Source organism: Bombyx mandarina, chromosome 16, assembly GCF_030267445.1.
Source record: "Bombyx mandarina strain Sakado chromosome 16, ASM3026744v2".
NCBI classification, from domain to species: domain Eukaryota; kingdom Metazoa; phylum Arthropoda; class Insecta; order Lepidoptera; family Bombycidae; genus Bombyx; species Bombyx mandarina.
In genome coordinates this window covers 1,057,597-1,083,590 of record NC_143222.1, presented here as the reverse complement: position 1 = coordinate 1,083,590, position 25,994 = coordinate 1,057,597, and the positions used below count along the sequence as shown (strand labels likewise).

Here is a 25,994-nt window from a genome sequence, read left to right as displayed (position 1 = left end):
GAGTGACTACCGGGATATGCAATGCCTCATTCTCTCTGAACGACATATTAACGCGACTGAAACCGCGGGACACTGCAAATCATTTATAATCAATCCCACTTCAATACTCAGTTTCTAAATAAAAACAAAGCTGAGGAATGGGCAGCATTGAAACGTTCAGATATTTGTTTATTGATTGTATTTATGCATTAGTAACCCGACGGACCGTTTCCAGGCACGCTGATCCCCAAAAACTGCGTGGAGCCGCTGAAGGAGTCCCTCGCCGCGGACGCCGTCTCCGTCACGGAGCAGACCTTCGAGCAGACGGAGCTCCACTGAGCCCCCGGCCTACCGCGTTTATATCCGTCTCGTTCCCACGCCCGAGGGAGCTCACAAGAGAGAGCGGGACGGAACGCGCAGATGAAGTTTCCTAAATGTATTGTTAAGTATACGTTGCGCAGTTCGTAGATAGGCTCCGTTTGTCGGTTCGATCTGTACTCGGAAATGTACAAATAATTATTTATATTTTTAATTTGTAACGCGATCACCACCGCCGTAGGAACGTGCACAGACGTCGCGGACACGAGGGGATCGCTCCCGAAGACGAACGGCAGTTTTACTGTGGTTACTGTAGCCCATAGACATCTACAACGTAAATGCGCCACCCATTTTGAGATATGAGTTCTAAGGTCTCAGTATAGTTACAACGGCTGCCCGACCCTTCAAATCCAAACGAATTACTGCTTTACGGCAGAAATAGTGGTACCTACCCGCGCGGACTCACAAGAAAGAGGTCCTACAACCAGTAAAGTTGTTGTTGCGCTAATGCGTTGAAGCTAAGCATTGATACATTTGTATGACGTCATGCTGAGCGAACCGCAATGAACTTGTACTTGACCGCTCGCACGAGGTCAACCACCCCGCGCGTCAGCTGTTCCCAAAACATTTACATAACCCCATTAAAAATAGTCAATCTTAAATATTTCGTTTGCAATATTTTCGCGTATCGTTGTGTGGGTTTTTGACAACAGTGCCGTCTGTCTTCGTTGGTGGGAGCGTATCCTTTATGTTCAATGAGATAAATAAATATATAATTTATGTGTATTTAAGTAAGTGACTGTTTTGTTTACTGTGTAATATTTGTATGTAATAATATTCCTTATCAATTCGATACGGTGTTAATGAAGTTTATTGAGTACATTGCCGGTAGATTTTAGCTTTTATGATTATCTAGTCTCATCAATGTAAATCCAATTTTATTTTATAAAAACACGTACCCTCGAAAATGGTTTTGAAACATCTGGATTTTCGTCATTCGTCTCTTTTGTTGTTGCAAATGTCGTTGTGGTGTTGTTGATTGATGACAGACCTGGCTGTGGGCGTTCGGGGCCATACCCGCAAGTCCCCCGTTTGTCTCCACAAAGCACCGTGTCCTTTAAGCGTAGGGGTCCCCCAAGGGTGGGGGGGCCACACGTGAGGACCGCTACTAACACCGGGTTTCTGTCGGGGTCGAACGATTTAGGTAGGAGTTCAAAATTTGTGATAAACGTTCCGGCTAATCGACGGTCCATTTGACCAGAAGTGTGTCGGGATAGAATCGTAACACGACCGAAGTTAGTTGTAGGCGTGACCGGCTGTTTGTTTGTTTTAACTTTGCCTAGTTTAGTTTACTGTCGAATGAGCCGTGCGCTCGCGTGACGTCACGGCGTCGCACTCACCCGCTGATGTAAATAGTTTTAATGCAAATAAATATATTATTGTATTTTTAGTTTTGTGTATTGTATTTTGATCCTTCGTAATCGATTTTAAGTTGCAGTTTTGGTTGTAGCGTTACGTCGACCTTGAAATTCGACTATGAAAATTCTCATTTGTGTAATGTTTGTACGTAGTTTAAACACATATGGGGGGCCGATCATGGAAGTAATCGCTGAGAGAGGGGGCGGGCAGTTTTTTTTTGGATATGTACTCGTGGGGCCCGCCCTATGCCCTAGATGTTGCTGCTCGCGTAATGGGGGGGACAGGGCGGGGGCGGAGGTGATCCCCCCCCCTGACAAGTCCTGAAAGCTAAAGAAAAAAACGAACGTAAAATGTAACAGATGTAAACAAGTTACTAGATGTTCCTTTGTGCGGTATATGATACATATACTGAACACAATGTTGATTACGTTAGGGTATCAAGCCGGGATCCAATCGTACGCGTGGTCTGTCTTCCGTTATCGGACCGCAGAACCAGTGACGCATCCTCCGGTCCCTGGGCGGGTTCTAGGTGCCAAAACAAAATAAAATTCTTATATAGGCATCGGTCCTTGACGCGTCTACAAATTTTCAAGTTAATCTGACGTCATGAGGTTGATGAAAGTGATTTCCTCAAGATTCCGTTACTTTGACATGTACGGGTCAGGCTGTGAAGACCTTTCCACAATACTGTGGACGTGGATTATTTGACGCGACAGTCTCCGAGAGCCGCAGTCCCGGGGGACGCGCCCCAGCTGTTAGAAACATCATCATTTTCTTAGCACCACCGGCTTACTGGTGGTAGGACGTCTTGAGTCCGCGCGGGTAGGTACCACCACCCCGCCTATTTCTGCCGTGGAGCAGTAATGCGTTTCGGTTTGAAGGACGGGGCAGCCGTTGTACTGTTAAAAAACATGAGACCTAACTCATGTCTCAAGGTGGGTGGTGGCATTTACGTTATAGATGTCTATGGGCTCCGGTAACCGCTCCTCTACGCCCCTTCGGTTAAATTAGTTTTAATTATGTCTATCTCTCTCCAAAACCAAAGAAAATACGATTAGTCTATTCAAGAATCGGCGCGTGGCAATCGGTCACCGACTGACCTGAGCTACATTCAGAAAGTCTCCCGAAACCAGCTCACATATCTGTTTAAACTATGCGCACCACTAATTAGTGTACAAAAATGTAAACTTAGTTTAATATTAATATTATTATCATTATTACTTCGGTTAGTTTGTTTTGTGACGTATATACAGGGTGTCCCAGAAAGAATGGGTAATCCTGAAACACCTCATAGTAGTAGAAATATTGGGGACACAAAAAGAATTATCTCAGGTAGTACCGAAATTAGGTATTTAAAAAAAAGCTTGATATTTTCCATACTGCTGTGCGTTTCTGGAATATACAACAGCTACAAATAAATGAAATCCATAGACTTTTTGGTGTTATAATATTCTATAATTTGACTATACTAAGGAATATGCATGAAATCGTATGAGTATCTAGTGTAATTTTTTATACTGAACTTAAATTTTAATCATGGTTAGTATTTTTTCTTTATTATTAATTTGGGTACTACCTAAGATTTTCTTTTTTTTTTTTCAAGTCCCCGATATATCTACTATGAGGTGTTTCAGGATTATCCATTCTTTCTGGGACACCCTGTATAATTTAATTAATAATAGTGACATGTAATTTTTACGTATTTTTTCGATTTTATTTAAGATGTAAAACGTAAATGTGTATGTAAATATGATAGTTGTGTAGGTTAGTTAGCTGCAGTCTAATGTGGGCAACTGATGTCCTTTGATATTGACAGTTGTCAATGACTAGTACAATTGTGGCGGTGTTGTAGGTCTCTCTGAGCTATTGTCGTATGTTAGCTCAACTTGTAAATGTCGTTAGCGCGATTTAGGTATCCGAATTTCTTGTATACGCAAGTTAACCGGTGTTTCTCTTTTTTTTTTATTTTTGTTATCGAACATGAAAATAAATAATACAATTCATTTTATCTGTAAAAGTTTTTTTTATTTTTTATTTATAAGTATGTAGTACTTTTAATGCCCGATTTATGAAAGAATATTGCTTCAGAGCTTGGTGAGAGACACTACTCTCCTAAATAATGTTCGTATGTAATATACGTGTTACAGCATTATAATTCTATGAATAAACTGAACTTCAAACTGGTCGAGGAGCGTGCTGTTGTACAATGACGCCACTGTTTAAAAGTATGATAAATCCATTGCTACTTCTTCGCCTTGTGGAAAAAGTACACAGCCAATTTCTCATATCAAATTTTATTGGGCATAGTGAATCAACACCTTAATGCATGCATTATTAATATTTAATCTAATTATCAAACCCTTTAGTCATAAACAAAATATTAATAAAATTGAGATCATGCACAAGAAATTGCTTTTGATATTTTCTATTTTATTTTGATATTTTATATTTTCGAAGACGTTGAGAAATTTAATGAGCTCTGATCGTACGAACTAAGCTACAATATAACTAGTGGTTTTGGCACAAGTAAAAATATTCGAACTAGAACTGTTAATATCAAAGGAATCATAGTTACCAGATTTGCTATACGGTGTATGTTACGATAACATTTTTTAATGATGGATTGTAGAAACATACTCTTAGTGTTAGTTAGAGCACCCATTTCATAATGCTGACTGAATTTATTAGGTGGGACAGGGCATAACATTGCGAGCGATTGTGGACATAACCTATATCGCTACACCCTATATAAAAATATAGGTTATGTTCACAATGTATATTGTTATAGGGGGTGTTCTAAAACTCAGAACCAGCAATATGGCGGATGCAATTGTGACGACTGTCCTTTATTTTAGTGGTTCTCAATCTGTTGCAGCTGTATGGTTTAAATTCATCGTTTATTAAGTGTAATAATTTAAATCTCTTGTCACAATAGGCTTGCCTAAAATATTGAAATCTTCTTCTTTTTCTTCACCTTATCCCACTGGGTGGGGCCGGCACAGCTAATCTTTCTCTTCCATTCTCTTTTATCATTTTATCAGCTGTCAGCTCAACACTCACTCCTCCTTCGCTCATATCGTCATTCACACACTCCATCCATGTCTTCTTCGGTCGACCTCTTCCTCTATCTTGCACTACCATTTCCATACATCTCCGAGTCACATACATCTTCTCTCTACGCATCACATGTCCATACCACGTTATTATATTGCCTCGCCTAAAATATTAAAGTAGTTTTTTTTTTTAATACAGAAATAACTGTTACTTATAATATCGGTAGGTCAGCCAATGAGTAATGTAAAGGGATGTCGTTTTCAAAGCTTCACTCCGAAAGTTTATTGCTAGTTTTGTGACACCCTGTATAAAACCACCCGCCAGTATATTAGACTTCAAATTGTTGGCGATAAAGTAATGTGTAAGGGAGTACATTTATATTAAAACTTTCGTAATTTGTCGATTTCCAAGTGTTTTTGTCTCAGCCTCGAATAAAAGCAAAAGAGAGGCGATTCAAGATTCAACTAGAGTTTGAACCGCGTTTGTTGATTCTTTTAAAACATATTTATGTATACCGGAGGCCTTGTTGAAGTGGTTATTAAAATGTTGCACAATATTTATATGTATATGAAATGTTTAAATATTACTCGTAAAAAAATGCAATTTAAAAATTTTAATATCTAGATCAGACGAACGTGTCTATGCTTAAACTGTGAGGGCTTTTGTCCCTCGCGAAGCTCGTATATAGGCGATGAGCCGTTGCGTTCCTAATAATGTTAAATGTATTTTTGTACTAATTCACGGTACGTTAGTATGTCGATTTCTTTTTAGCAAGATCATGTTGAACTTGCCCTGGGAACACTGGAGGGCGTCGTATCAGTCTTAATGTTCGATTCCGATTTGTCATATCGATAATCGCATCGTTATTTAATCGATTATAAAGTTTATGAAGTCGTTTAATTATCTACCGTTAATTACAGATAATCATATATTTATAGTATTTTTGTATCGTTTCGGCGCGAGAACACGTCGGGGTGGCGAGTGACTGATGTCAGATTTGCATCAGTATGCTTAGTGCGAGTTTTTTTAATGTTCTCGATAGCGTAAAAGTTAACTCGACTTCGTTTGCCTACGTTTACTGCTAGGGGCGCTGTTGTAACTGCATGGAAATTTAAGTAAACTTTTACGCTATCGAGGTTAAAAAATTCGCAGAAGCACACAGAGTGCCCAAGCGTGTACTGTGGCTATCAATTTGAGAGTCATATGCAGCGTGAAGTGTTCATGAATGCTCAGTATTGGTAGCCTTGTTGTGGTATGGCGCCATGGCGGTCCGTTTGGCTTGAGTTGCCACATATTTGGATATGTTCTCTCTCGTAAGTTCGCATCTCGCCGTGATCTCGCTGAAACGTGTCTCCCCTCCCCCGCACCCTCCCACACGCCCCGTGCGTTATTTATGTCGTATTCAATTTAAAGACGGATAATAAAATTATGTAAATTTGTGTGTGTGTGTGTTTGTTATTCAACTTTTTAATTCCTGGTCGGAAGTAACAAAATGGATGGTGGTAGGATCTCTTGTGAGTCCGCACGGGTAGGTAGCACCACCCTGCTTATTTCTGCCGTGAAGCAGTAATGCGTTTCGGTTTGAAGGGTGGGGCAGCCGTTGTAACTATACTGAGACCTTAGAACTTATATCTCAAGGTGCGTGGCGCATTAACGTTGTATATGTCTATGGGGTCCAGTAACCACTTAACACCAGGTGAGCTGTGGGATCGTCCACCGATTTCAACAATAAAAAAAACTTCAAGCCTGGACAAAAGGTGCTAATGCTATCTCTCGGCGGGCAATTCTAGGTACTCCAACTGGAAGTAACTGGTATTAAGGGCCTGGATTGCCTAACTTTGCCTTATTTTGTTTTTTATGTATGTTTTAGCAATTTAGGTTTCTTAGAAGTGGTGATTCATTCGCAGTATCGTCGGATTCGTCTATTAGATATTCCGGCGCCTTAGTAACAGAAATCGATTTAGTTCAGTGCGCCGCGTAGGGCACCGGTGACCTACATAGCAGTCAAAGGGTTAAACAGCCTCCTTGGGTAGAAGTTGATACGTTGTAACTTATATTTCAATTTCCTTCCAACTCATACGTTAATGTGAAGTTTGTTCACGAGTGCTCATGGCTGGCAACCTGTCATAGATTTTATGAGATCGCTTAGGTATTTATCTACGAAATTGACGTTTAGTAAACAGAAAGTCGTTTTTTGTTATTATTTCTATCAATCAAAATATGCACCAATATCAATGCAACTGTCAGCGCAGTAGGAATTTTTCAATGTCCTTCTTGTAGAAGTTCGTGTATAAGAGCCAATCATTTCTTTAAAGGCATTTTCTACTGCCTCACGGGTGTTGAATTTTTTCCCTGCCAAGCTGTCTAAACTTTGGAAAGACTAGAAGATTGTCTGTCGGTAAGAGCTGTTGAGTAGAGTGAGTGATGCAAAAATTGCAACCCTAGCTCTTGTGGTTTAGAGACCGTTTGTTGTACCGTATGAGTTCCAGCGTTGTCATGACCATCGCCAAACCCGTCGATTACGATTAAGGACTCGACGAGTAAATTAACCCACAGACAGCCCACTGAGGTTCTCGCCGGATCATCTCAGTGGATCGCGTTTCCGATTCGGTGATAGATTCCGCAAAGCACTGCTCTAGCTAAGGCCAGTGTTAGCAACGCGTCCAGTTTGAGCCTCGAGGGCTCACCTATACGCTAGGGTAACGCTGATATAACCTCTCAAGGCATTAGCATAGGTAGGAAAAATAAAATAAGTTGTGTGGGAGTAGCGGGAACGAGCGATTAACCAAGGCTGGCCGGAGATCTGCAAGTTTTTTTTTTATTGCTTAGATGGGTGGAAGAGCTCACAGTCCACCTGGTGTTAAGTGGTTACTGGAGCCCGTAGACATCTACGACGTAAATGCGCCACCCACCTTGAAATATAAGTTCTAAGGTCTCTAGTTACAACGCCTGCCCCACCCTTCAAACCGAAACGCATTACTGCTTCACGGCAGAAATAGGCAGGGTGGTGGTACCTACCCGCGCGGACTCGCGAGAGGTCCTACCACAAGTGATTACGCAAATTATAATTTTGCGGGTTTGATTTTTATTACACGATGTTATTCCTTCACCGTGGAAGTCAATCGTGAACATTTGTTGAGTACGTATTTCATTAGAAAAAATGGTATCCGCCTGGGATTTGAATACTGGTGCATCGCTCAACCCGAATGCACCGGACGTCTTATCCCTTAGGCCACGACGACTTCGATCGAAGCATCCATATCCAGTTCCTCGCAGCTCACATCCGCAGTAATGCTGGTGTCCTTTGTTAACCTCCAAACCCTCTATAACGTAAGCAAGCATTTTTTAAAGACGCCGAATTAAAAAGCATTAGTAATTTTATCTGTTTATTTATATCTGTCGTCTATGTGGTTTCAAAACTGAAAATTACACCATAAACTGTGCATAATAAATACAATATACAAGTATAGTTTGTAATGAACAAGACATTTGGTATCACTAGGCTTACATGAGTCTTAATATATATAAAACAAAAGGTTTTTTAATAAGATTCGACTATCAAGAACTTAGAAGCAATTGACTCTCCAAAACCGGGGATAGGAGGGGAAACTGCTCATTACAGGCTCGATTTCTAAGGGGAGCTTGGGACAGTGTCAAGTTGCGAATCTGTATCTTTACTAAAATTTATTGAAAATTCTGATAGTGAAATTCGAATAATTTAATGAAAATTCAAGGGTTTTTTATGTTGATCCCTTGCAGTCAATAGAGACTGTAAAGAAAACACCTTTGTCCTCCTTCATACAAGAGAAAAGATTACAATAAATTAATATTTTTAAATTGTTGTTCAATAAAAAAAAAATTTATTATATAATATAAAACAATTAATCCACTGTATTTAAATGAAAAAAAAAAGTTTTCTTTGAATTTCCAATGTACACAATAGTATTCGTTAATATAAATACACATTCAAAATACAAATCAAACACAATAATAATATCTCTCGGCTATGTCGAGCGTTGAACAACTAAGGTTTTTTATTAAATTTTAACATGACACCCGTTAGCCAACGTCAATAACATTAGCAAGACTTATAAGTGCATAGTGCATATTGTCAAATAGTTGTACATTGTTATTGAGCAAATCGACCAGTGTAATAGACAATAGTATCAGTCACGACAGTAGGAATCATATAATAATTTCTTTATAAAAACTTAACTTTCTTCACACTAAGTACTTTGTATTACATAAAAACACATTGCCTGATATTAGTAATAATTTTCAATAATGTGGGGTTTTTTTTTCTCCAGAAAACAATACATTTTGTTGTGTGTTTAACTTGTGTTTTCTACAAACTTTATTTACGTGAAAATTTTGTTTTTAGAGCATATTAAGTACATTAAATTTATTAATTACAACATTTATCTATAAATTTATTAACTTCTAAAATAGATTTAACAAAAGATATACTTAAACTAAAAATAAAAAGATATACTAAAACTCTAGTCTAATACATTTGTATTATAAATTTTGTAATATTTTTTTTAAATTTATAAATACTTTGACAAAATACAACCATATAAGGGACAGAGAAACGAAATTAAAACTGAAAACAAATAGAGATCTTGACAATATAGACATAAGGTCGACTTTTGCGTAAATCGCTTTTCAAGGGTATCGTAGGTTTTTTCTTGTCTATATTTCGTTACATACAATAAAAAATAATTTATAACAATAAGTTAATCAGACACACACACACAAATAATACTAATTTGCAAAGAAATCTCACTCTTTCATTGCATGCAATTGTAATACAGTTATATGAAGACGCAAGGTAGGTACATAAAAATACATTATTCGATTAGATGAGATAGAGATCAGATTTTAAATTTAAGGTTTTCCTTACGAAAAGACCCAACGGTTCTCTATACCAATTTGAAGAATATATTATAGTATTTTTGAGAGCCCCCAAAATGGTTTCTTAAACACCATCATTCGTTTGAACCTATTCAAAAACTTTAATTTTAGATGATGCCCTAACGGATATTTTCCCATCTCTAGTCTATAGACTGTTCTAGAGTAGATATGTGTCGTTCGCGAACGAACGAGTCAAACGACCCGGGTCTCAAATTCCGCGCGAACGATAGGGTCACTTCAAAAAATATGAGTCGTTCACTAAATCGACTCGTTTAACACAAAACCTACGAATCAGAAGAAAAGAACCATATGAGTACGACGGTCATTCGGGTCATTTAGGGTTGCCGCGTCTCGCCCCGCGCCCGTCTCGCTTAGTCGTTCGTTCGACTCAACGGGTCGTACGAACCGGATCATTTTGTCAACAGGTCAGTACTGATCTGAATCTCTAAAATTGAACGAACGACACATATCTATTCTAGAGATGTCACGAAATAACGCCTAATCTATTCATAATGTGTTTCGTGACGTAATTTTTTAAAGTGCACATTGTAATTTATCTACGATACCAAATGTAACGAAACTTCATTATTAGGTTGTGCAAAAGAAACGCTTTAAAAATTTAACTACTTATAAACTATCAAGTCATTCATAATTAAAATGGTTCTTTATTTCGATTTTATTTCATTTTATTTCCGACGTGTCGAATACTTTGCAGTTATCCTTTACTCGTGTTATTGACATTTAAATATTGTTCTGTTTTTTAATTACGACTAGGAATTTGCGAAAACCCTAGAGAATACTAACGGTCGTCGATATTACATTAAAAAAAAAAAAAAAAACTAATTGACATTGTTGAATGTCAATTGGATTATTTTTTATTTGTTTTTGAACGAGAAAAAGTGTATACGGCATTCAGATATGAGGACTACGCTTGTAAAAAAAAAACATACGCGATGATATATACGTAAACATTTTACTAACAATCTAATGCAAGCAGTGATGGATTTACGCGTAGACGCGTGGGTCCCGGGCCTAGAGCGGCGACAAAATTTGTAAAATACCAAAATTTCAAAGTTCAGTTTTTTTTATACAAAAACAATTTATATATAAATTTGTTTTCAATTGAAAATAAGAATACTGTAACAAAATGAATAATTTTTATTGTAACATTAAGGGCGGTGCAATAAACAGTAGCATCAAGCCTAAATCCGTCACTTAATGCAAGCTTTGTCTCAGCTTAATTGTTTATTGCCTATTGACTTATTGTCTTGAGTGTAATAGAAGCTAAAAAGTACAATGTAAAGAATTTGACGAAAAACTAACAACTAAAAATACTACTATGAGAATTACAAATGCATAAAGACTAGATCTGAAATGCAGTTCAGTAGTGTTATTAACATGCACACGAAAATAACACTACTGAAGTTTGATCTTGACTTCGTGCTGTGGAGGGTAGATTAGGTCTCTAAGGAACACACTGTATATGAATTTGTCAATTAAAAAACGACCAGCTATGGTGGCGCTACGGTAGCAAGAGGGGTAATTTAAAAAAATGGCGCCACCATATCTATATATTAATGAGTGAAGCAAAAATTTTGTACCCCTTTTTACGAAAATTGCGCAGACGAGGGAGTATGAAATTTCCCACACTTATAGAGGATATAAAAGAGTGCAAAATGTTAATTTATGCTTAAAAAATACATTTTACATTCATAAACTGTGAATAAACAGATACATTTCTACAATAATAGGCGGGCAATTATTCGAAAATTCTAGATTCCCTTCCTCGCCCAATCGACGACAAATAATTAATATTTGTTGAGTATTTGTTGCTTCGGTCACTATATACATAATGTTAATTGCTGATTTATTTAAACGAAAACGAACATCAAAAATAGCATCTTTTCATGACAACTAAAATTGCGGGTCGTTAGGGCTAGAATATATAGGCCTAAATAGTAAATAGGAAACAATCGGTTAGGACGTCTCGAAGTCAGGATGGAAGCGAAGTGATCTATACACAAATAGTTTCTCCAATACGAGGATGTCAGCAAGATTATTCATACAAATGTTTCGGAGTTTCGAAGGGAAACTTGTACCTTTTTACTGGTGGTAGGACCTCTTGTGAGTCCGCGCGGGTAGGTACCACCACCCTACCTATTTCTGCCTTGAAGCAGTAATGTGTTTCGGTTTCAAGGGTTGGGCAGCCGTTGAACTATACTCGAGACCTTAGAACTTATATCTCAAGGTGGGTGGCGCATTTACGTCGTAGATGTCTATGGGCTTCAGTAACCGCTTAACACCAGGTGGGTTGTGAGCTCGTCCACCCATGTAAGCAATAAAAAAAATAACTGTTGGCTCAACTATCGCCCGATTAAAGAATTCATTGATGCATCATCATGTGAATAGTTGAAGGCGATAGTTGTACCAATTCAAGCGACCGTTAACAAAAGTCGTTTTACACGTCCTTACGGATCCATCAGATCCAATAACCTTTGCATTAGACGCCTTCAGCTCTAACACTAGGAGCAGGCTTAGGGACCTCGGTAACCGTACTCGTCGAACTCGACAAAGAGTTCGCCGTGCAATCTAATCCATGAATCAGCTCGCTGAGTTTCTCGCCGGATCTTCTCAGCGGGTCGCGATTCCGATCCGGTAGTAGATTCATTCGCGAAGCAGCTACTCTTGAGCTGTTAGGTCTCCTTCGGAGGCGCTCGGGTAGCTGTTAGCAAATCCCACCCCTCCTGGCTGAGCCTTTGCTCGCCCAACTGTCCTGGTGAAACTGGAAAGGCCTCCGGGCCACCAGTAATCCTTCAATCATAAAAAAAAACAAGTCGTTTTAACACAAACGACATTACTAGTCGTGTTGCAATTCTATTATGTATAACTCTAGTCCTATATAATTACAATCAGGTATACTTCGTTAAGTTTTTAGTGCTTATACATAGTTTCAGACATGTGTTTCGCTTATGACTACAATAAGCTACTTCTTACGTTTGATTCGGTAAATACTACATGATGAAAACGTTTTGCGGCTAATCGTCAGCCGCGCGATTTATAACTTTTTTATGTGGTGGGTAGTAGTAAATACGGCTTCAATACAATTTTAGCTTATGACATTAACAATGCTAATAAAGTCACTATGAGGCAGCACACCGTGAATACCCGTAAACATGTTACGTAAAGGCATGCAAGCGTGAATAATAATCTCATCTCCGTTACATAGTTGCCATGACAATGTCACAACTCACATTGACACGTGAGGTCGAATTAACGCCTCTAACTGGGGAAAGGGGTCACTAACTGAGCTTACAATAAATTACTGTATTTCTACCCGCCCAAAGAAAATGTTCTTATATTCGTTGTGGATTTTCATCATATGCGAAAAACCGCTTCAATCCACAAACAAATAAAGCCTAATTTTTTTTTCAAGTAATTGAAAGACGATAATATTTCTAGTTTCACGTTTGTATTTCAAGCTTGTGAAAGATTTCAATTTACACACAATGTGGTATTCACCAAATCAATATTATCTATATCTAATATTTCACTAGGCATGCAGTGCTTGATATGTGCTAATAACTATAACATTGACAATATCACTAACTATATCTACATGTTGCAGTCTAATTTGGGGTACTCAACTAAATTCAACTAATAAATGCGGCATTTAATACTCTCTATGAAATAATATGAATACAAGAGGAAGACACGAGTGATTACAAATTCTGCTAAGATTTTCAATAACAATATATTATTATGTACATAACTATAACATTTCTCTTGGCAGTATAACACCGAATCTTCTTTTGGCTTTCGCACGTACAAATCAGGCTCCCAATGTTATTTATAACAAAACGAACCTATCGAATAATTTACTGGAACAGTGATGAAGACTAAAATGAAAATTGAAAATTAACAATTTATGAAAAAAAAAATGCTATGAAACTCGGTCGGATAATTTTACATGTAAGCGAAAACAAAGACATTCGGTGACGTTTTGGGCATTGCTTTTTTTTAAGGGATTTTATGACTTGGTAACTAAGACCTTTAGGTCATGTATTATTTTAATTTATATTCTTATTTTTATGAAAAACGATAATATGGAGTGAAATGAGATATGATATGGGATGAAATATAATCTTAGTAAAATGGTGATCATTTACTGAGATTTTTTCAGTGGATTTTTTGGAGGATCCCGAGAATTTACGTCCAGCGGCTTTGTTTCATTTTCGCACGTTTGTGCACTTTCACAGATATTAAATAGTCAATAAATTACCGTTATTACGCATTTAAACCCGAAGAAACACTAAATAGACAAAATAAAACAAATCACACAACTTCACTCCTCGCGATCCCTTCAAAAAGTCCTTTGTGCATTGCGCGTTCTGATGGCGTGGCTGTCTTCGCGTTACATTGCGGGTTCGTGGGTTTGTGTTGAATCAACAGTAGTGCTCTACCCTTCAGCCAGAACTAATCGAAAATCTCCCTACATTGCGGGTACGCGTCGTTCGTTCTAACCCTCAGTTAGCTACAGCACGAGTTGTATAACTGTTAAGTTAGAAGATTAGCAATCTAGAAATTGTTTTTTTTTTAGAACCACAATCAAAATTATAATATTAAGAGAAAACAACAAATTTCGACAAATAATAAATATTACCTAAAATAAATCTATATTTCGATATATTATTAAATACTTTATAAACAACATAAATTCTAAACATCGAAATTTTTCATTTAGCACCGTAATCTTGTCAAAAAATTTGTCTAAACATTGTTTAAAAAATTAACTAAACGGTCAACTATAGACTAGGTTTAGGTAAATTTACAAATATATAAATATTTAAAAGATTGTGTATAAAGAGATTTTTCTAGAAATTAATACTATCAGGTTATTATTATTGTAGCGTATAGAATTAGTTTATATTGATTCTACTAAAGATAGAGTATAAGGTACTAACAATATATATTGAGGGGTGAAACGATATTTGCTTTAAGCGTCATATTTGCCAGTTTACGGGATAGCCATTTAAAGTTTAAATTTTAGGAATAAATATCATAATAATTAAACTTCTTAGACTATTTGAATACCCCATTCAAATATCCCAAGAAGTTTCATCGAAGTTCAATTAAAAACATCGAATTGTTGATACTAAGACCAAATAAAACGGACCTTTAATTATAAAAACAAAAGTCGTGTCCTAAACGAAGTGTCGTTTAAAACGAATAGCATTTTACCCTTCGTTAAATTATAATTGATATCTTCATCATCAGTACGAATGATATTATGCAAAAGGTTTTGTTCGAAGTACTGTAAAATGTTTACTTTTAGGAGTCTTAAAATATAATTTTAAGTATCTAACAACTGGGTCATTAGTATAATACAAAGTTCCGTACTAATGACAAATAATCTATAAAATGTTAGGTATCTTACAAGTTATTTTTAATACGGCGACAGCATTGTAGGTCACCGGTGCCCTACGCGGCGCACTGAAGTGATTATGTCGATTTCTGTTACTAAGCTCTTTGACTAACTTTGCCTTCTTTTGTTTGTTAATGTATGCTAGATGATGACCGGTTTTTTTTTATAACGCTATTGGTTAGTTGCCCTCAATTAAGAAAAATAGTATTATTATTCGCCAATAGATGTCGGGAAGAGTTGATTATTGAAAACACGAATAAAACAACATTTTCTGAAAATAAATCATAGCTAGATCGATTTATCGCCCCCGAAATCCCCTGTATACTAAATTTTATGAAAATCGTTGTTGCCGTTTCCGAGATTCAGATTCTATATAATATTATACAAGAATTGCTCGTTCAAAGGTATAAAATAATATAAGATTTAGTCTGTTATGTCTCTTAGAAATAGATTCATTCTTCAGTACCTTCGGATCCGTCTTTCCCAGAGTCTACTACTAGATATTCCGGCGTCTTAGTAACATAAATCGACATAATTACTTCAGTGCGCCGCGTAGGGCACCGGTGACCTATATTACAGTCAAAGGGTTAAGTAATACTACTTTCTATACTTTACATTTACGTTTGAGATCATAGAACAATTAAGAAGTTAATTTAATTACACTACCACGGTGCCGTCGTCGTGTGCGAAGTGACGTGTCGCGAAAACAAGGTTCCTATTTTTTAACTTAACGTGTTGAGAATATAGTTATATTATATTATAGTTAGTCAGATTTTGAAAATCTTTTGGCCTGAGAAGATCACTAACAAAGAGCTGTGGAGGATCACTAAGCAGACACCAATGGAGAAGGAGATCCTTACGCGGAAGTGGCATTGGATTGGTCACATTCTGAGAAAGCCCGATACACACCTATCAAAGAGAGCACTGACCTGGAAAGTGTCTGGTAAAAGGAAGAGAGGCCGCCCCAGAACAACTTGGCGTCGCTCGGTGGAGCAGGAGCTAGGGGTCTTGGGCATGACGTGGGAGGAGCTAGAACAGACTGCCCAAGACCGATACAAATGGAAAAAATTGATTCGAGCCCTACACCCCAGCAGAGGGTAATAGGAAAGCATGATGATGATGATGGTGTTGAGAATATTGAGAACATTCATTTGCAGAGTCGCGTCGCTGGATACGAATGGCTTTTTTAGCCTTAACGGTAGCAACCTCCGCGGTACATGTATATTTCATTTTAGTTTTATTTATTGGGTACCAACATGTTATACATCAGCACAGAACATTACAGGTATCATGTACATTGATTTTACACTAAATGCTAACACAATTACAATATTACAGACACATGAGATTTTAGGTACAAAGAGGTCTGATGTGTCACAGGCATAGCTGACGCAATTGCTATTGTTGTCAATACATGCGATAAACCTTCGTGGGGTACTGGAATTCTTGGAACACATTGCTAGAAATGAGGGTCGCAATCTCGAACAGCTGATGGTGAGACAGGGTAGATGGCAAACGTCCCAGACGACGCAATCCCAATAGATGGCCAGACCAAATTCGATCTTCTCTGAACATCAAGTTCCACGATGCCCTTCACGGATCAAGCCAAGGATCGCAGCAGATGGAGGGGAATCGTACGTGAGAAAATGACCATCAGTAATGAGAAAGCGTTGCGAACGTTGCAAGCACTATTGTCAAAATATTAAAATCAAAAAAAGAAAAAAAAATTGAAAGGATTTCACTTTTCATTGTTTCTTTCCTTTACATTGCTGTTTCATAAAATACGAAAAGTCAACACGTGTTTATATGTAATTGAATCTTGAAACGTAGATAGTTCTTCGTTACCCGACGATATGGCCAACTTTACGTTGGGTGAGAGTTTTCATTCCTGCCAACCCAACTCCTTAAGGAAGTCGATTAGCTTCACATAAGTAAAATAACGTACTTATGAACTTCATTGAAATATTACTTAAAAAGTGGCACGCGATAATTACGTTATAGTTATTTAAAATTAGTAATTGTTAATCAGAAATTTATCTATCTATATTAATACTAAAACATTGGCATGTTATATCCTAGTTTCCGAATACAAACTATTCTAGGCACTAGATTAATATTCGTTCGTGTAGTCAAGGATTTAAATGTGTGCGATCCTTAGAGTATTAAAAGTTTTTCTTATGTCTTTGGAGAGCTGCTGGGTGGTGTTCAATTCGCGGCACTTTACTTATCATTTTAATATCAAGATAAAACAGTGCTCAGTGCACTTTGTAGATGTGAAACGTTCTTGTGATTGAAAGAGCTAGCGAGAGTATGACAGAGATAGAGCTATTGTCTGCTCTTTCTGCGACAGAAACGTTTCGTTTCAAACATGGAGGATAGAAATAAGGAGTACCATCTCAGTGTATTGAAAAGTGTCCACCGAAAGGAAGTCAATGAAGGACAAGATGGTTCTCTTTACCTCTCTATAGTTTCACATTTTTCAACAAAACCTTTGCACTGTGATTCGACCACGACAATACCAGTTTCACTTCGAAACTGTGCACTCTTGCTTTTATACAAAGACATGGAAGAAATGACGATTATGATAGAAGGTTCTTAGCGAGGTGGCGATGCCGCCACGAGCCGTTGCCGCAATCTCGCGAACTTTCCATGCACCAGTCTTACTTGAGCTCTCAGTTTTGTGGACAACTCCTGCTGCAGGGCCTGCACTTCGACCAGCTCACGTCGGAGCTGCTGGTAATCCGAACGTACCTGGAGATCAAAGATCGTTCGGTACCATTCAGTTGAGATAATGCCTCGACTTCTTTATGAAAGAAATTGCGCAATCTTACCATTTAGGTTGACCTTGTGTTTTTAACACAAGTTTGTTTTAGTTCAGCATGGCCAAGCTTGAAGACTTCGGAGAATAGGGTCCACTCACTATCGCTAGATCCCACGTAAATCTTACAAAAATAATATCGGCAGTGTACCAATTGCTATACCGTAATTTCCGAATAATAGTTAGGTACATCATTTGGGAGAATGAAATCTGTCCTAGGATCGTCGTCTGTATAGGCCACGAACGCTGGTGTACTGGATCACAGTAACACACCTCAAAGGTAAAATTGCGCAATACCATTCAGTTTTTTTTTCATTCATTTTATAATAAGACATTTTAAGAGTGTTTTGATTGATTGATACGGTCTCTTAGAGGCCAGTATTAAGACAATTATTAAATCGTCATAGTATGGCAACACGGATTTTTTAATCGTTAATTTACAAGGGAACTGTAGATAACATTATAGCTGGCCTTTAATGGACAATGCATACTCGATGTAACAATGCAGTTTCATATCCAACGGTATCAATCGAACAAACACAATACCAGAGAATCTAATAACAATATGATCATGGTATATGGTCGTCCCATATATTGAAGTATTCACGTGTAAGATGAATGTGACATATGGCGATACATTTTTACGGAGCTCTTCTCACGTTGAAGATGAAGAATTTATGGTTCCAAAAATATGGTTGAACCTTAAATAAAAATGAGTTGAAAGGAGTGTTGGAATGAATAGTTGGCTGAGGGTAAAGATCTTTTCTTTGCTTAGATAGATGAATGAGCTCACGGCCAACCTGGTGTTAAGTGGTTACCGGAGCCAATAGACATCAAAAACGTAAAAGCCGCTTGAAACATGAGTTCTAAGTTTTAGTTTTTTAGTACAACTGCTATCCCATCCTGAAAACTGGCTTTGCGGTAGAAATAGGCCGTTTGGTGGTTACGTCTCCTGCGGGTTCATAGACAACATGCCCCAGGATAATAATTGTATCTAATGATGAAGCATTAAGCATAAGCATTGTAGGCAGCGGCTCGGCTCTGCCCCTGGCATTGTTGACGTCCATGGGCGACGGTAACTACTCACCATCTGGTGGGCCGTATGCTAGTCTGCCTACAAGGGCAATAAAAAAAAGGATGTTATGATGTCTGTGACATTTTTGACATTACGACTGATGAGATTAGCAAAGGGTTAAATGAAATTCAAAGATAACTTAAATTATGAGAAGACCTCAGTAAAAATGTATATCTGTCACAATAATTTTATCCAAACAACTATATTATTAAAAAACCATTGACAAATCAACAGATAAAGCTTCATATTTCTGGGGCTGAACTCATTAGTGATATAAGTTAAGTGATTTATTCGGCAAACTATTGTAGCTGAAAAAAAAAAACAGCGGGAAAGAGAAAACACTATTGGTTCGTCTCTTTCGATAGTCTTAGAAACTGACAGTCAATGAAGACCAAATTTAAGGTCTATTCCTATACGACACATTTATTTATTAATGTAGCATAGTTTTAATCAATTAAGATTATATCGTTTATGTGAATCGAAATCTTTGATAGACCATTTCACAAATTATTCACTTAAATCTTATACCACTACGGAATTCAGTCAACTCAATAACATCGTATCACATCATTGATACAACTATATAATTACATATTATACATGTAAGGAGCTCCGGCAAAATATATTATTGGCAAGTCCAACGTAAGCGCGGACCCAGTTCCGTGGGCTTTGGTAATAAGGGCTTCAACTCTGTACCATGGGTAAGCCCGGCGAATACAGATGTGTTTATGCTGCAGTAAAAGAATATATTTTTTGACATGACAACGTCTTATAATTCGATGGAGCCGGCTGCACACACGAAAAAACGTGACTCATTGAGGCGTTCCATTTAAGGCTTGAAGTGCAAGCGAGAGTGCGCAACAAGCGACAAAGAGGCACAATCGGTCTCCGCGTTCGGCAGCGTTCGACATCTGTCTCTCTCCTACTTGAGTGAGCGATGCATCCGCGTGAACAGCTGCTATACAATAATACATTTACATGTTTTCGTCAAGTATGAAGTTCAGTGAAAAGTGAATGTGGTGTCAATTGTCCATACAAAATATCTATCAAACAAATAAAATTAAAATTTTCTTTTGAAAAATGAAACCATTCCATCAGTATTTTTTTATGACGTTGTCACGTTCAACTGTCGTCAGTAAACAGACTTTACAGACAACCGATTTTTTTTTTATAAAATTTGTATGAGGCACTCTTGCATAAACACATCCATATTACAAGAAGCATGATAATTATGGCTTGATATTTCGTGGGTATTTGTATTTGATTTGGTTGGAAGTAGTTTCGCGAGCGCAGTGAACGAGAAAGTATTTTTTTTTGTTTTTTTTTAGGGCGTATCGACAAATTTGGTTTTAATATCAGTGTTTCAGTAAAGCCAGAACTACATTAGCATAACCAGATTGACGAACTTGGCCCTGGCTATTCTCACGTGTTGATGTGGGTAAGTTCTCTTCAATGGTGGCGTAGTGATTTTAACTCGCGCCCGGGGCAAATACCTTTTTAGCGCCCCCCCCCCCATTCGTAAACCATATAATATTATATGTAAAATATATTAGCAATTAAGAAATAAATATAGTCAAAAGGCTCAAGCTAGGCTTTAAATTTGAGACAAAAAATGTATTTGAAAAAAAAAACGAGTAGATTTCGAAAAATACGATCGTCTAGAATTAGTTTAAAAGAGACCTATTATCTGTTTTACATATTTATAAAGAAGTATTTTAAAAACAATAATAAGTTTGATTTATACTAGTATGAACACTAAAAAAGGAACACTACTTTTTTCCTTTTTATTTACGAATTATCATTTATTTAATATTACACTGGCACTAAATTTAAAATATATTGTACAGAAATCAATTATAATAAAAATAAAAAATATCCAGTAATTTTTTGTTTCGCGGACCATTTGGCGCCCCTTTGTAAATACCCCCTCCCCCTGATGCCCCATTGTCCCCCTCGCTAGGCCACTCTTCTGTTCTCCGAGTTGAAGGGAGCTTCAGGGTTTAGGCGTCAGCATCCTAGTAGCGCATTACGAAGCATGGATTCAATTTATTCATACCTACCTATATACATACAGCCAAAATTGGCACAAGTTAATCACGGGTTGTTAATGTAGTTCAAGCATTATTTTTAATCAACAACTACTTTAGTACATTTCTCAGTGTGAGAATCCGACGATTTTTCTTAACACCCTTACAATTATAGTTTACATTATAGATAGAAAATAAAAAGCCATAAGCAACATGACCAAAATACTGTCCTAACCTGGTGTCAGCATTAAGGCAACTGGCTGAAAAATAAATACACCCATATTGTGGTTATTATGTCTTAATTATATTACATACTTATAATAGACTCGGAATTTAATTATTACTTTATAATATAGAATTTGTTGTATAGAATTGGATGTCATTATACTAAAAATGACTTCTTATATCTTTTAGTAACACAACAATCTCATAAAGTGTTTTAAGACAAAATGTAAACATATGACACATTTTACAAATAATTTCTCACATGTAATCTGATGCTCTGATTTAAAAAACATTAGGGTTTTACCAACGAAATTGCCATGTAATATACACAAAATTAAAAACATTTTGTTACATTTTTTATTTCGATGCATCTCTGCAAGGACTGTGGTAATTTTCAATGCCCTTTTTCAGCGAAATCAGGTGTACAGGTGCCAACAAACTCTTCAAAGTCATTCTATGCTGCCTTTGAACTTCTAATTACCAAATTACCAAACTTCAGAATATAATTCAATATTTTTAAAATCGAATTTGAATTTAGAATTTATTGCAGCCACATATAAATTACATTTCTAATGGCAAATATTGTAAAACGGCAACTTCATAGGTGAATGGCTATTATTTTTATTGTAAATTGGTGTTTTGATATTTACTTGCATTTTGTATTTGTAAATGTTTTTGTAGAAAGTGTTTAAGGAAATCTATTATATTTAGTCCCATATTACGAATTCACTCAATTTGATGGAAAAAATTAGTTGGTTTAAAATTTTTTAGATTTTTTATTTATTTTCTTTATAACAAAATTTGATTATTACTAATACCATTCACATACTACACAAAGTTACAAAGGTGTTGACTCTATATTGATTCTATGAAAAAAACAAATCCCATGAATTAATAAGGGAAAATTTATATATATTATTAGATTGTTATATATAACATATGAGCTATATCAAAATTGATAAAGTATATACGTTATTATAATATTAATGCAGAACTTTTTTATTTTCTTGTACATATTTATTAGGATTTTATTATTTTAGAATGCCATGTTTATTTTAGTAAAACACAGTAAAATCTATTAAATAGCAATCAAGCAAGGGTGGTTACCTCCGAAACTGATTTAAGCAGATTCATGATGCAGGTCTCCTGAGCGTTGATAGGCTGCACTAGCTCTTTTTCAACATTATCCATCTTCCAGTCCATGAGGTCTATTTGCACATCTGTTTGTTTGACCTGAATATTCAATTTTATTATTTCATGTGTCTGATTTAACTACTGGTTTTTGAAGTAATTTTATCTCCGGCCTACATATATTAAGTATGTATCATAAGACCTTTTATCGCATCAAATATAATTGTTTTTTGATGGATAGTTGGTTTGGATTGTTATCATGTACAATCCTGTGGTCAAAAACTTTTAAAAACTGTTTTATTTTTGTTCAAACATTCAGGTTTCAATCTATGATTAATATTATTTATAATAAAATTAATTAAATATTTGAATACACGATTAGAATGAAAGGTGAAACTATATGTGTACCTATGTATTATACAAGTATTTGAACTAAAAAAATCTATGTTCCATCAGCACTAAGTTCTTTTTATAAAACCAAGCTTCTTTATAATATGTTTAGTAATTTTAATTTTATAATACAATTGGGCATTATTTATGTTCTTAAAAAAAACGTTTTTATTAATAATATGAACGAAAATTAGATTCAGTAGATGGCCACTTAAATAGACTATATACACTCCTATTCTTGTTAATAACCGCTTCCAGTTACCTTTATATTAATATCTAAGACCTTTATTCGACTATTCCAGGATTTTATAACTTAAGAACTTAACTTGAGGTTTAAAGCGGTGTTGTGACCTAGATTCTGTTCACAGTACCTACCTAGCTATTTAAATGATGTATACTGAATTTGTTAAGATAAACTTACAGTTTCTTCGAGTTCCTCAATTGTGATATCTTTCTCAGTCATTTTAATGACGATTTGCTATTATTTCTCTCAAAAATAACTTTAAATTTCGGAATACAGTTCTACGGTAGAAATTGTTGTAAATTTGAAGATAGGTGCAAGAATACCTACACTGTCACGGCTCTCAAATTGTAAAACAGATGATACCGGTAAAATGGGGCGATTAGGGATTGACAGGCGAATCGGGAAAAAACCGGGAAAATCTTTCGACGCTCAATATAAGTTTTATATTCGTTGCAAAATCTTCCATTTTTTGTAGTTTAATAGTAGAATGTTGAAAGTTCACAAAACAACTCTGAATATGCATGATAATAGCTGCTAACTTATAAAAAATCGCGTTTCAAATTAACTTCCTGTGGTGGTAATTATTTTAGTGCTAGAAACTTTGCTCTCTTTTATTTATTTGATAATAATAGAAGACGACTATGATTTATAAACGTTATTTAGTGTTTGAACCAGCATATATATTAAAGGAAAGTCTCAGTTGTTATTGGTTTTAATGTATTTGATTAAATAAAAATACATGTAAAAATCTGTTGTTTTTGGGGATATTGGGGACGTCTTAGGTACAAATAACAACGAGAAAAGGGTCAATTGGGATGAGAATACGTGAAATGGAAACGACCTAAGTATAAATAGGTATATGTTTGTAGGGTTGTCTATGTAGTTAAAACAATATTTTTTAAATTTGTTGGTAAAAATCTAGTTTATTCGAAGCGAAATTGGGAATAAGTCTTTATTTGAAATAGATAAGCAATTTAATATAAGTAAGTCGATTTTGCAGAGACATGTAACAAGATCAATGAAATCTCAAGGTGGACAAAAATGTCTAAGTAATACATAATAAAATATTTAATATTTGTTCAGAGTGGGGGTATTCATCTGATTAATCCATGGAATAACCGACACACCTAATCTCTTAACCCAGATAGAAATATCAGCACTGTCGATTGCACCTATAATTGAGGTGATGTCTGCCATGTACTTTTGTCAGTATTTCAATTTTTTTTTATTGATGATCACTTTGTTGGTGCAACTAAATAAATAAATAAATTAAAACTATATATAAAAATAAAAGTAGTGCCAACCCTAGGAAATTTCTCATTTCGTCCCAATTAACCGCAATTTTCGGGTAAATAGGGATTACACCTATTTTTGCATTTTTTGCTTAAACTGGAATGCTAGTTGCATAATTTTAAATTAGACAACAAAGATGCCCCCAAGACTCAATCATTTTGATCCTGATATAGCATTATAAACATCAACAACTACCTTAAAATTGCTCATAAAGTTGGAATTTGTCCCTAATCGTCCCATTTTACGGTACATTTCTTCTTCTCCTTTTTTTGAGTATGGCAAGTGGTTTCTTAGGTTGCCATTGTTGCTAGTGTCCACTTTATAAAAATCGGAGCGATTGAGATGAAGTTCATTAATTCGAGACTTTAATCAATTGGAATGAAATTGAATGAAACGAGACGTAATGAGGTGAAATAAAGACTCAGTAAAATGCTGTTAAGATTTATTAATTTAATTTTTTGAAAGAAGAAAGTTACGTTCACATTTGTGCACGTTCAGAGACGCTAAGCATTTAATAAGCCACAGTTATTACACACACTTAAACCCAAATAAATTAAAAAGATCTTTCAATTGAGATCTCTCTGCGCTTTCCAGCCAAAAAGCTCCGATAATACACATAAGTAATGGGATGAAGGGTTATTGTATGTGAGACGTTGGTTCCCGGCTCGGTAGTAAGTTTTAGCCGGTTATCGTCGCGACACACACACTGGGTCTGGACAAACCAATCGATCCCTGGTCGGGGATGGCTACGGAACTTGCCCAGCAAGGTATCCTAGGTCCCCGATGTACGTCTAGGATTCAACAAATAGTGTAAATGCACATACGCACCTGGGACTGCCACACGGAGCTCCTGGACGCGTGCACTGTTCTATAATCACTAGGCCTTCGTTAATGCATTATAATTTAACTTCACCCGCGGTCGTCGATTTCGGTTAAGTTTAAATGTTCTAGATTCGGTTGCGTGTTGCTCGGCTCCCGTTCGTAATCGATGTGTGTGTGCATGCGATGTAGCTTCGCTGTCATTTGATGGATCCGAACGTGGAGATCGATTGGCGTTGTAAAATGTCAGATTTAAAATTTGCCGCGAAGACGGCACAGTTATATTGTAAAAGTCAATCAAATTTTCTGTTCCGACATTTGTTTTTCAGCCACAAGCGCAATTCACGAGTTTTTCTGCCGTAAAGTGGTTATTACCGTTCGTATAAATCACAAAATGGATGACGTCACTTACTTTGAAGCCTAGGTCCTAGTCTTAATTGAATAGCATAATATCATAAGAGTATGGAAGGAGAGAATATGTTGCGCCGATCCCAGGTAACTGGGAGAAAGGCAGGATAATGAAATGATGAATATCAAATCGGAATAAATGACTGCTTCAACAAAATAGGTGTGGCGTTAGCACCTAGTCGACCCGAGCGGCCTCAATCGACGAATAAAACCTTCTGTGTGCTTATTGCGAGTTTTTAACGTTCTCGATAGCGTAAAAGTAACTCAAATTTGTATGGATTTGGAACGTTTGCCGCTGCGGGCGCTGTTCCAACTGTATACAAAGAGTTAACTTTTACGCTACACATTGACTTGCTCAAAAATTTAAAAAGTACCTACTAAAAAGATACACAAAAAATACACCATAATTCTAAGCCAATGTATCTTCAATAGCGGAAGACGAAGCCGAACTTTCAATT

At 36.4% G+C, this 25,994-nt stretch overlaps 2 protein-coding genes across 3 annotated transcripts in view; one reads left to right on the top strand and one right to left on the bottom strand.

Annotated features, from left to right (window-relative positions):
• The window catches only part of sno (Protein strawberry notch), a 39,198-nt gene extending 32,989 nt beyond the window's left edge, over positions 1-6,209 (top strand). For both annotated transcript variants that reach the window (XM_028173521.2, XM_089733824.1), the window contains one exon: positions 215-6,209. In XM_028173521.2, the coding sequence (XP_028029322.2) occupies positions 215-318 (104 nt within the window). In that variant the 3' untranslated portion in view covers positions 319-6,209. The remainder of the gene's footprint in view (positions 1-214) is intronic.
• A 1,934-nt stretch (positions 6,210-8,143) lies between these two features.
• LOC114243617 (uncharacterized) lies at positions 8,144-23,365 on the bottom strand. Its single transcript, XM_028175178.2, has 3 exons — positions 23,194-23,365; positions 22,359-22,484; positions 8,144-17,857 (listed from the first exon to the last, which is right to left on the bottom strand). Exons 1-3 carry the CDS (start codon positions 23,233-23,235, stop codon positions 17,702-17,704), a joined length of 324 nt encoding a protein of 107 aa, XP_028030979.1. The 5' UTR covers positions 23,236-23,365; the 3' UTR covers positions 8,144-17,701.
• Between the last annotated feature and the right edge of the window lie 2,629 nt (positions 23,366-25,994).

Coding starts and splice junctions, on each gene's coding strand:
- LOC114243617 (XM_028175178.2), bottom strand. CDS start 23,235: ATGACTGAGAAAGATATCACAATTGAGGAACTCGAAGAAACT. Junction 22,485..23,193: donor TTGAGGAACTCGAAGAAACT/GTAAGTTTATCT, acceptor TTGAATATTCAG/GTCAAACAAACAGATGTGCA. Junction 17,858..22,358: donor TGCTTAAATCAGTTTCGGAG/GTAACCACCCTT, acceptor TTTGATCTCCAG/GTACGTTCGGATTACCAGCA.